Source organism: Myotis daubentonii, chromosome 4, assembly GCF_963259705.1.
Source record: "Myotis daubentonii chromosome 4, mMyoDau2.1, whole genome shotgun sequence".
Classification (NCBI taxonomy): domain Eukaryota; kingdom Metazoa; phylum Chordata; class Mammalia; order Chiroptera; family Vespertilionidae; genus Myotis; species Myotis daubentonii.
This window is the reverse complement of record NC_081843.1, coordinates 57,102,476-57,115,008: the sequence shown is the minus strand read 5'-3', so window position 1 is coordinate 57,115,008 and position 12,533 is coordinate 57,102,476. Positions and strand designations below refer to the sequence as shown.

The 12,533-nt window shown below is 36.3% G+C and overlaps 1 protein-coding gene across 14 annotated transcripts in view; it reads left to right on the top strand.

Moving 5' to 3' along the window:
- PAM (peptidylglycine alpha-amidating monooxygenase) overlaps positions 1 to 12,533 on the top strand; it is a 277,571-nt gene that overhangs the window by 248,361 nt on the left and 16,677 nt on the right. For all 14 annotated transcript variants that reach the window (XM_059694004.1, XM_059694017.1, XM_059694016.1 and 11 more), the window contains 5 exons: positions 4,459 to 4,575; positions 6,671 to 6,743; positions 7,643 to 7,853; positions 8,267 to 8,467; positions 10,500 to 10,615. In XM_059694004.1, the coding sequence (XP_059549987.1) occupies positions 4,459 to 4,575; positions 6,671 to 6,743; positions 7,643 to 7,853; positions 8,267 to 8,467; positions 10,500 to 10,615 (718 nt within the window). The remainder of the gene's footprint in view (positions 1 to 4,458; positions 4,576 to 6,670; positions 6,744 to 7,642; positions 7,854 to 8,266; positions 8,468 to 10,499; positions 10,616 to 12,533) is intronic.

Here is a 12,533-nt window from a genome sequence, read left to right as displayed (position 1 = left end):
TTTTTTTCATTCCTGTCTGGGACATCGCTCGTGCTAACTCCATCAGAGCACCAAATAGTCATGCTGGTTTCTTTCTCAGCCCACATTCTCTCCCCACAAGGATTTTTTGCAATGTGTATATATTCAGACGTAAGTGTTTTTAACATAGTATCAAATTATATCCCATTTAAAACCTCTAGCCTTTGTATGGTATGTCTTTGCTTTCCTAACATTCAGGGTACATTTCCATTTAAATTCTCACTTGAAAATCTATGGCTCCTTCTCCAGCTTCTTAATTTATATAATTACATTATATTTTATTTCTCTCTTCAATTGCTATTATTTATTTTGTTTCCCTTAATTTGGATTGATGGCACAGAAGTTTATTTTCTCCTTACTCTACTTCTTTCTCTGTGTGACCACAGCAGAGCATTTCTTCTCGGCCTTATCTAAACTGTTTGATTAGCTGCTAATGTGCAAAATCATTAGTGGGGGATTCAAACTGCTAAAATAAAGAACTGATGAATTCCAGCCCACAGGCCACAGTTCAGTCTTTTCAGCTGAGTGCTTTTTCTAAGACGCAAACAAAGATCATCAGCGCTCCAGGCACTGTGAAACCTGCAGGGTATTATTATTTCCTGTAAAAAGTTCAGTGTGGTTGAAATAAAGACTTCTCTGCAACATATAACCCGGGCTAGCTGCTTTAGAACACCAAAAAGCACTTTGCTATAGCAACCCTGTAGGCAGCTCTGTAGGTTGACATCCATTTGTGAGCTATTCAGTGGTTACCTTTCTGTGAATTACAACAGAGCTTATAAACTCGTTTATTTGACAGATTTTCTGTGCGTGTGTGTGTGTGTGAGATTGTGTGTGTGTGAGAGAGAGGGAGAGATTTTTCTCATTTAAAGAAATATCAAGTTATTTTCTTACTTGCCCTGTGTAGCTACCAGGGGCCAACTGTTAGTTACATGAAGCTCCTAGCATCCCAAGTGAAGGGATTAGGACTGGCCCACCAATCATTTGAGTGACTGAATGTTCCAGTTTAAACATATGGCCGTCTGTTAAAGGGTATCACAAAAGACTTTTAATGTAACGGTCAGGCCTGTTGTGTTGTGGTTAATTTCTTTAAAGCTGTAATCTTCTTAAGAATTCTAGAGTTTTATTATTTGCTTTTTACGTTTCTGAAGTAAATTGATATATTTAAATGATGCTGATATAAGTAGAATGTCATCTTTGGTTTTTGTTTTGTCATGTTTACTTTGCATTTTTTTCTCTGTTTTGGGAGGTGGTCTTTAAATGAACAGATTCTCTAAACAGTAAATTCAAGAACTTACCTAGTCACTGAGATTCTTAATGGATATAGCAGAATTATAATACCATGAATAATGATCATAAGGCTGTATACCAGGGGTCCTCAAACTTTTTAAACAGGGGGCCAGTTCACTGTCCCTCAGACCGTTGGAGGGCCGGACTATAGTTTTAAAAAAACTATGAACAAATTCAGCAACAGGCAGTGGCAGCAAAAACACCCGGCGGGCCGGATAAATGTTTTCGGCGGGCCGCATGTGGCCTGCGGGCCGCAGTTTGAGGACCCCTGCTGTGTACTGTAGGAAAAGTGGCTAGTCTTCAGCATCACATAAAATGCCCTCTGTACACACTAATGACAGGGGGTAATGTGTGGTAACCAGGAGTCCTAAAAAAGCACACAAACTAAATTGTTGTTACGTTGTAATATGATACTGAGAAGAATATCTTGATAAATTGAGAGATCTGATAAATTGGATCTGTGTATCCAATTTTTTATTAAAAATACCTGCTTTATTTATTCAGTAGCTTATTTAGTTTTGTTACTTTTTTTTTCTTGGTTCCTTCATTTGCTATTTCACAATTTACTATAACACCACCACCAAGTGAATAATAAAATGAAAGGGGATGATCCTCATATGAGTTAGCTACTATTTATTACCACCACTAGAAATTTGACATTTCTAGATTATGCATAGAGATGCCCACACACAAATTGTGTTTATGACAGCAACGCATCAATGACTTGATACATTTTTTCCTATATTTGTGGGCAGTACGCAACAGTGTCATTGCTAAAGGATGTTTTTCTCCTGCCTATTCATCAGCTACAACAGTTTCATTCAATCTGACTGACATAGGATGTGGGTCTGGGTTATTTATATTTCTTCCTTACCAGAGCTTGGTTTTTTGGAAGCCAAGTTCAACATTTCAGGTTCTTAACTCTGAGAGACATGGCTTCCAGGGAGTTAAAGTTTACATTTTGAAATATTTGAGTGCAGGAGAAATAAGCTGGAGCTATAAAAATAATTTTAAGTTAAGAGTTCAGTATCTATTCCTGAGGAAGGGGGTCTCCTTTGTATTTTCTCCCCATCTATAAGTTGTACGAATGTTATTTCCTAAAATAGTAGGACCCTAAGACCAGAGATTTAGGACTGATGGTGAATATTTAAGTGAATGACAAGACAAACCAAAGGGGTAGTTGTCTTCCAGAATTATTGCAACCAATTTCTTGAGGAAATCGTGAACAAGAAAATATATCAGGCTTCTTGTTCGGTTTGACATTTTACAAATAAGAGGTGACACTAGGTATGCTGAGGTCTGATCTGCTCCCGGTTTATCGGGATATACAATTGGGCTGCACTATTACTACCTGTCAGTAGTGGGTCAGATCACTGTCTACATGTGCAGTGATAGCACTTGGTGAGAATTATGAAGATATGGCAACTTTCCATATTACTAACTCCTATGTGGGGACTAGTAATATACTAGTATATTCCATGCCCAAGCAAATAAACTGCAAGAATAAAAAAAATTAGGAAATATAAAAGGGAAATCTAAATATAACCAGTTGATTTTTATCAGGATCAGTCTTGTGGTTATGATAGTGTACTATAGTTGTACAAAATGCTACTGGGTAAAGTGTACAAGGAATCACTCTGTGTTATTTCTTACAGCAGCATGTGAGCCTACAATTCTCTTAAAATTTCAATTTAAGAAAAAGGGAAAACAGATTTTTAACTTCTTACAGTCAGGGAAAGCATAATTCTCACATAATTTAGATTGTCATTGTGTCATTGTAAAGCACTGGAATTTCTAAATAATGAATAATATAAGACTTACACTATAAGAGACAATAAATGAAGAGACTTCATCCTATTACACACGAATGTGAAACTTACAGCATACTGCAAGTCTCAGATATGCTGAACTGATGTTACTGATGTTATCCAATCTCATGGTCAAGTTGGGAAGAAAACATCATTGATGACTGAGCCTGGTACCTTTGTTTTCTAGAAAATTAGTGACGATGTCTTTAGTATAAAAATTCATATTGCGAATACTTTCAGATGTAGCGTCAACTCTTTGGTATCGCTCAGTAGTAAAAGAGAGAGAGAGTTCAAGTTTGCCCTTCACCAGACTTTCCTGATTTAATAACACCTTGTGCACTACTAATAAAATGTCACGTTTCAATTTCATAATGATCCCATGAATATCTTATAAAACCTGTTCTGTTAGTGATGTCACTTCCACTTCACAAACCTATGTATATTTTTCTATATATCGTTGTGTGGTTTTAACCACACATAATGGCATATGTAACCGGTATTACTTCAGTTTCAGGTTGACAAAGCTGAATCAATATTTTGTACTTAATTGAATGGGTCATTAATAAGAACTACCTCAGGGACTTATTGTTATCTTTCAGGAAAAATATACCCAAAAGACTGTAACAGTCAAGATGCTCACATAATTGTGTGATGTATATTCTTAATAGCAACAGATTATATTTTGAAATTTTTGTTCCACTGGGACTCTACATAAGTTCCATAAAAATACCAACCAACTAATCGACAGTTGTATGGTAGATTTGAGCAGTCTAGTCTGTTGGTTTTCCAAATACAAATATGTCTCCATAAATATTTAATGTCATTCAGATTTTTTTCATTTGATGTGTATGTTGTATCTGTGGCTAGTACAATAGCAACCTATTTTTTATCACTACCCTTCCTGCTATCATTTATATTTTCCTTATCATCACAGAGAAAATTAAAGTAAACTATGGTTTCTTTTGTAATTTGAAAGAAAATAACTATTAAACCTTTTAAAAAATATTAGTTACTTTAAGAGTTATAGGTAGTGTTCCTCAAACCCTTGTGCCTATGAATCACATGGGGATGGTGTGAAGCTGCAGGTTCAGATTCAGTGGGATCTGAGACCTTGCATCTCCAGGCAGCTCCCATGCTGCTGCGCCATGGCCATTCTGAGCGGCCCAGCTCTGCAGGCTGCTGATGTGTGTATAACCGAGGATGCTGAAACTTCCAGGACAGAGTGAAGTCAGATACATCTGAGCTCTTCTTTTTATTCTGAATTTGGAATCTCAAGTAAATAGTCTGCATTCTCAAGTTCATTGACTTGGTTTATTTAGTTTTTATTCTAATGCTTTTCTTAAAGCTCTTTTGACAGCCAGTTTGTTTACCAGCAAAGAGGACTTGGGCCAATTGAAGAAGACACTATTCTTGTCATCGATCCAAATACTGCTGCAGTACTCCAATCCAGTGGGAAAAATCTGTGAGTTAAAGTACTTATGTTGTTACTAAGGCGTGTACTACATATAGTGTTGGGTACAAAGTGCATCATTGGATCGGGTCTTGGGAAGAGTATGTTGCATAGTAGTGGTGAGAAAGCATTGCTTAAGAAAGCAGGAGGCAGTTCTACCAAGTTTGGCTCAGTAGTTATAGTGTCGACCCTCAGACTGAAGGGTTGTGGGTTTGATTCCGGTGAAAGACACTCACATATCTCGGTTGTAGGCTTCCCAGTTGGGGCGCCTGTGGGAGGCACCAATCGATGTGTCTCTCTCATATTGATGTTTCTCTCTCTCTGTGTCTCCCCTTACCTTCTACTCGCTCTAAAAATCAATGGGAAAAATATCCTCGGGTGAGGATTAACAACAAAAAAGCAGGAGACTAATAGGGCCATCTCATCTTTCAATTTCTAAGTAGCATATTCTAAACCCTGCCTGAATATTAAAATCACCTGGGAGCTTAAAAAAATAGATTCACATATAGTCTGGATGAGGCCTGGACATCAACATACTTTTAAAACTCCCCAGGTCATTCTCATAGGTAGTCAGGCTTGATACACATAAGTAATGGAGTTGTGCTCAGCTACATCTGAAGATTTTTTAAAAAATTATTTAGCAGAAAAGTTATATAACCAAACTCATCAAGTAAATACTGTTAAGGAAAAAGGCATTTGTCTTTCCATCTCCAAGTGAAGACTGAACAAATGTCCTTTTTATATTTCCTTAGCATGCATGGGTAATTTGGCTTTGAAAGCCACTCATTGTTTGATCTTATTCCTGGATGGCATTTAGCAGCCAAAATAAAAAAAGTTGGCTGACACTTTATGGCCGTGGAAAGAAAGGTGACCTGCTTACAGAGCGTCCTCAACCATTTGAACTGGCATCTTCAGGAACTGTACCCTCTCCATCTGCTTGGGCACAGGGAGAGCCAGCTTCTTTGAAAGGCAGGGAGCCACCACTTCGAATGCAGCTGCTTCTGGAGGTGGCAGGAATTAGATTTGTATAGGATTCTAAGATTGTGAGTCGGGGAACAAATTTTAATGCCAGCTCCCCCACTCAGTGCGTCTGAACCTGTCTCCTTGCTGCTCCACCCATCAATCAGAAGTATTCTCATTCCAGAAAGGAATTAAACAGGAGGCAGAGCAATGGCTGCTAAATGAAGTTGGCCCACAGTGGGGTATTAGGTCAGAAGCATATCATAGCTCTCACATTCAGTCACCAAAAGAGAGATCTAGTTCAGTGAATTAATCAATATCACAGCCTTGGCTCATGAAAAAAATGTGTAGTGCCAGCATGATGCTGAGGCCAGAAGCTGACAAACGTAGCTTGGAGATTGCCCGATGTCTTTTGACCACACCATATTAAGATATTGTCCATGTGTTTGTTAATTCTGTCCCAGTTCCTTAAGCCTGTGAGCTTCTGTCTACATTAGTTTACAATTCACTTACCCAGATCATCCCAATTGATTGTTAAATAGATTAGCCTTCTCTAATGATTATCTGGCACACCACTTCACTTTGCTTGGATGGGCTCAGCCCATGTCTGCTGGAAGTTGTTTTTGTTGTTTGTTTGTTTGTTGTTGTTGTTTTTGGGGGGATTACTGTCTTTAGTAGGCACTCTTAAAGGTTTTGAGTCATATATTGATGTCCTATATTACTACAGAATTATATTATCTTGCAGTATATTTAAATGATTCAAACCATATAAATCCACTTCTATTTCTCTAGACAAATTTGTTTATGCACATTTCTAAGATGATAATATTTATGATCTTAGAACTTGTTTTTAAATTGATGTTATTTGTATTATTTAACATACCATACTTTACAATAAATATTTGTAATTTATTTATATATACATTTTAAAATGATTAACTACTGCTTAAGATTTGTCATAAGGATATCTCTTTTTATACAAGTATTTTCATTTAACATTTCATTTTGGTCTTTTCTATTGTAATGCTGGTATACATTTATCAATTTATTAATTTTTATTGCCTTTATAGGTTAATTACCAAAACATTCATGGTACACTTGCTTTGGAAATTAACCGATATTTAAGACAGTTATTCTTATTTTGCAGGTTTTACTTGCCACATGGCTTGAGTGTGGATAAAGATGGAAATTACTGGGTCACTGACGTGGCTCTGCATCAGGTAATTTATCTTCCATTTGGCAGTTATTCAAGTAGAAGTTCATGAAGTTATGCTTTCAGAATGCTCTGCCTTACCTGTGTCTTTCCTGTGACCCAGTTAGTTTATAACAAGAAAAAGGACCAGCCCCATCTCAAATATTTCTCTTAGAAGTTAGTGCTAGGAAGAGCTACTCGTAAATGCTCAAGTCACCTTTCTCCTTTGAATTGGCAGGAACCTTAGGGACATCCTCCTTCTTTGCTTCCACATTTTCTTTGCTTTTCTCTGTCCTCGGGTCTTAGTTCTATTTCATCCCTTGTGTTTTCTATTCTTTTCCTAATCTTCAATAAATTGAAGCTATGTCTCTGGTACATACATGTTTATGTATTAAACATCAAAATTCTGTCCTTTTTAAAAGAAGTAGTATTTCATTCACAGAATCGTCATAAGTTTTTTCCCTTAGAAGCAAAGTTCACATTTGATACCTGTTTTTAGAGTAGGCAGCAAAGAACTAGGGAAATTAGGGGTGGGGGTGGAAATGCTAGAACTCAGAAGACTAGCTCCCAGGGTCTTCAAACATTATCTCGGTAAACGTTTATTGCTCGTGTATCATCTGGAGAGCATTGTTAGCTAAGGAAAGATAAGGAAGTGCATGGAATAGGTATGGATGGAACAGGACATCCTTGTACTACTCTTCATTCACTGCTAGTTACCTGGATGACCTTGAGCAAACCAATTAATCTCTGTGTCCTCACTTATCAAATGAAGGAATCGGACCAGATGATTTCCAGTTTTTAAAAAGTACCTTGTTTTGAACAAGTCTCTGGGAGCTTACACTCCAATTGCCTGTGCAAGTGTTCCTGGCCATGTGGGTGTGTGTCAGTAATAACCATGCAGTGAGGCTGTTGTTCCTTTTGAAAAAGGTGTTCAAACTGGATCCGAACAGTGAGGCAGGCCCTCTGCTAATCCTGGGAAGGAGCATGCAACCAGGCAGCGACCAGAATCACTTCTGTCAGCCCACCGATGTGGCCGTGGATCCAGACACCGGAGCCGTCTTTGTGTCAGATGGTTACTGCAACAGTCGGATTGTGCAGTTTTCTCCAAGTGGAAAGTTCATCACACAGTGGGGAGAAGGTACCCAATAAAACTCTAATTGTAATTCTTAGCCAGTATCACTAGGAACAGGAGATTGGTACCCCTCACGTCCTTTAGGATGCCATTGTCCCCTGTAGTAGAGAAAACAGGGCCTCTATATGCATCTACCTGGCTTGTGCACGCGCGCGCGCACACACACACACACACACCTACATCGTATGAGCAAAAAGAATACTTCTACCCCCAAATTTTGTCCAAATAGAGAGTAAATATCTAATGTGTTTGTGGGTAAGAGATATTAATGGAATAAATGTATAACTGCTTTACCCTATTTCCCCCCTAGTTCCAGATATTTAATGGTTTGCTGTCATGAATATGGAAAACAAAACTATAGAGTCAGACTTTTGGTGCTATTACAAATTATATATCTGATGTTTTTCTATGTTTTGTAGAATCTTCAGGGAGCAATCCCAAACCAGGCCAGTTTACTGTTCCTCACAGCTTGGCCCTTGTGCCTCATTTGGGTCAATTATGTGTGGCAGACAGGGAAAATGGTCGGATCCAGTGTTTTAAAACTGACACCAAAGAATTTGTGCGAGAGATTAAGCATGCATCATTTGGAAGAAATGTATTTGCAATTTCATATATACCAGGTATTTCACCTTAATTTATTTTTGTGTTTTGTCATACTATACTTCGTTCTTAAAAAGTATTTGTCTAAGCTTCACATGCTCTTTTTATAATTTTTTTCTTAAGGGATTGAAGATACCTTATATATTAGATCGTAAGATAATTTTAAAACTGTTAGTTTGTTGTAAATCAGTTTCAACTGAAGTTTTATATGAAACTAATGAAAAACTCTAAGATTTTATTGTTTGTAATGGGTTAAATTTTTTTCCCAAATGTTGATTTTTATTTTTCCTTAATTATGATCACCTGTTCTAGTTAGTAAATGATTAATATATGGCTTCACACATCATCAACAGATGATATACGCCTGATAAAATCAGTACTCAGAATACCTCTGACATTTTTTTAAAAGAGGTGACCAATTTTTTTAATAAAGATAAATATGTAAATTGAGGCTTATGTCTAAATGCTAGGAGGAATGACCAATAAAATCTGGAAATATTTTCTCATTTGCAAAATAGATGACTTGAAGGAAACCAGAAAAAAATTATCCAAACTCATAAAATAAGATCGTCTTGCTTCATACTACAAGATAACTTAGCATAATATTTCCTTAAATAATAAGTACTTACTGAACATTTTGAAAGGACATTAATTTCTAAATGTATATATAATTTTTGCCATAAGTTTTATTAAATATATCTATATTAAAGTAGCATTGACTATTTACAAGTATCACTAAAATTTTTGTATTTCTTATGCTTTTAAAGTTGCATATAGCTACTGTCTTCCCAAGCAGCCTCCAGTTTATGTAGGACATGACATAAAGGGACTTGGGTGGCCGGGTAAGGAGCAAGTCTGGCTTCCCCACGGAATAAATAATAAAAAGTGATAAAAGACTCTCATTAATACCCTTACAAGAGACAGTTTCATTTTCATTTTTACCTTATGGTTAAAGAATAAATTTGGCAAGACCATTGACCTAATAAAGAGGATGATCAAGTGTCTAGTGAATAAAAACAAATCAAATATGAAGAGAAAAGCATCAGGGGAGAAGATGAGAGGAAATCTGATTCTGATTAAAAACAGAATCTAAGCCAAAGATGACACGTATTACAATTGGAATTCTCTTTACAATATTGCACAAAAGTATTTGATTTTAACAATGTTGATTTTTTTACTGTAATATGCTAAAGAACCCATTCTGAAATCCTTAAAGAAAGATAAAAATATCATCAAGAGTGGTTTAGTGTTGTGTATATTTTAATTCTTTGAAAATGTAGTTTTCAATCATCTGAAGTACTTATTTAACTGAAGCATCATAATTTCTATTATTTTGGATAAGCACTACTATACTAAGAAATATAATTTTCCTACAAAGAGTATTCATTGAGTTAATAAAAATAAAATGGTTTATTTTTTTAAATTATGAAAAATACATATCTTTGGTCATCTGAAATATGCATCTCACATTTTCAAACCATTCTTCTCCCTATACTATAACTTACTTTCTTAGCATATTTTCCTCTAATTCTTCTCTTAACTATAGCAGATATTACATAATTTTTTAAAGATCTGATACTCTAAAATGATTTGCTTAAATAACCTGACTCTTCCCAATACCTATTTAAGATGCCTGTGATATCTATATGTGTCCATACCTATATTTTTATGGCTACTGTCTTCCCAAGCAGCCTCCAGTTTATGCAGTATATATTTTTATGTCCTATATCTACATCTATCTCTATATCAATATCTATATTTATATCTATGTCTATATATATCATCTATGTATTTCTGAGTTCTACTGACTTCCTATGTGGAACAGGCCTAACTTTATCTGATTTTCCTATTACAAGGAGGTTATTCTCATAACCTGATCTTATTATTGCTCAGAAGGAGACATTGGCTAAGTATTTTATTTTACACTTTGGTTGCCAGTTGTAGGGACCAGATTGACCCAGTATTTATTGTTTGTGTAAATGTACTTGCATGTCTTTGAAGGCCAGTCTTATTCATATTTTAAAGAGCAGTTGATGGAATATCTCGTCACAGGTTTGCTCTTTGTGGTGAATGGGAAGCCTCACTTTGGGGACCAAGAACCAGTACAAGGATTCGTGATGAACTTTTCCAGTGGGGAAATTATAGACATCTTCAAGCCAGTGCGCAAGGTATTCATAATGAGACAAAATTAATTTTCATGTGAGGAAATGAAAATGCAAATCCTAGCATTCAATTGAGACTTTAATAATCTCTTAAAAGCTTGATGGAGATGTAATCACTTTCTTAGGTAAGTTGGGCACATTCCAAAACAATGTTTTATTTAGAATAAATGTCCTGTGTTCTGATCAATTTCTTCAGCTGCAAATTAACACTGACTGTAGTACTAAGGTTGTTAGTAAACTCTGCATACAGTGGCAGGTTTAAACTCACTGTAATTAGAATACCAAAAAAATTAGGCTTTCTTCCTAGTAGAGAAGATACCACAGAATGTTAAACTGTACTTTTATAGTTATCTTAGATCCAACTGAAATCTTGTTTGCTTTTTTAATACTATGACTACACTGAGCAACAAGACTTGAAAATAACAGTTCCTGGAATTTATTCAAGTCCTAAGGACTTGGCCTACATAAGAGACGAAAGGCTAGTTTTGGCTTCACAAATGGTTTACCACTATTAACTCTAACAGTGTCTTTTACAAACATGGGAACTGTGGCCAGTGTGCCCACTATCTTCTCAATTTGCTTTCTCTGCATATGACCACAATGTTCACACACACTGCCCGAATATACTTGTGGTACCTCAATTTTAGAAAATTCAGCCTGCTAAAATATTGCAGGCTGAATTTTTAAAACATGTAAAGATTTTATTTTTTAAAAGATATAAAGATTGATTGGGCTTATTTGGATCAAAATATAGCTATCATAAGCCACCAGGCAAATTGCATCTCCATACTCATAATGCTTATAGTATTCTTTAAGATATCAATTTTGCTAGATTAAAAAAATACTTTAAAATGCCTCAATATTTTAGAAATGTGCCTGTTAGAATATTGACAGCTGGTCTGGGGTTTATCAGAATTCATTCTCAAGATATTTATTCAGTGCCTACTCTGTGTTAGGCATTATCCTATACACTTAAGGATATGATGATGAACAAAACAGGACGTGCCCTCTCACTCAAATGGAGTTTTAACAAGAGCTACAGAATCTGATTGGAAGCAAACTGAATCTGAACTAAAGATTCCAGTACAAGTTCCCTGTGTGGGTTTCTGTCCTATATAATAAAAGCCTAATACGCAAATTGACCAAACAGCAGAATGACCGGTGGAACGACCAGTCACTATGATACGCACTCACCACCAGGGGGAAGATGCTCAACGTAGGAGCTGCCCCCAGCCCTCAGGCCCAAAGCCAGCCAAGGCGGGTGCCAGTGGGGGCCCTCCAATCGCCCCACTGGTCGCCCCACAGATAGGCCCTGATCGCCGGCCAGGCCTAGGGACCCTACCTGTGCACAGATTTCAGGCACCAGGCCTCTAGTTCATATATAATAAATGAAAGTTTTCATAGATGTATTTCACCTGAAAAGCAATAAGTAATCAAATATCAAAGCGTAGCTCTTCAGAAGGAAATTAATTACATTGATAACATATTTTATTTCATTGGTGTTTCAGATTCTTATTGATTATCTCATCTTCATCGTTTTCCCACTTGAGCTAACTTCCTCTTATCTATTAATAAAGTGAGAAGATTAACTTTCTTTTAGGTCTTCATTTTGCAATAGTTTGCCTTGATTTTTCTGTATCGACCAGCTATTAACTTTTAATTCAAATATGCATCTAGAGATCAAAGCTAAATGCTAAGCAAGAGGTTAGATTCTAAATGAACCTTACTCTCACAAAAATGTGAACAGCCCTGAATTAAAATTTCAGAAAGCATTGTGCCCAAATACCAGCATTCATCATACATTTGGTGTATGAGTCACCGTATATGGGTCAGCACAGCAAACCTGAAAAGAGAGTCTAACTCCAAGGTGAAATTTGCTTTTTCTTTCAATAAACAAGACTTAATATTACACCAGAATATAGAA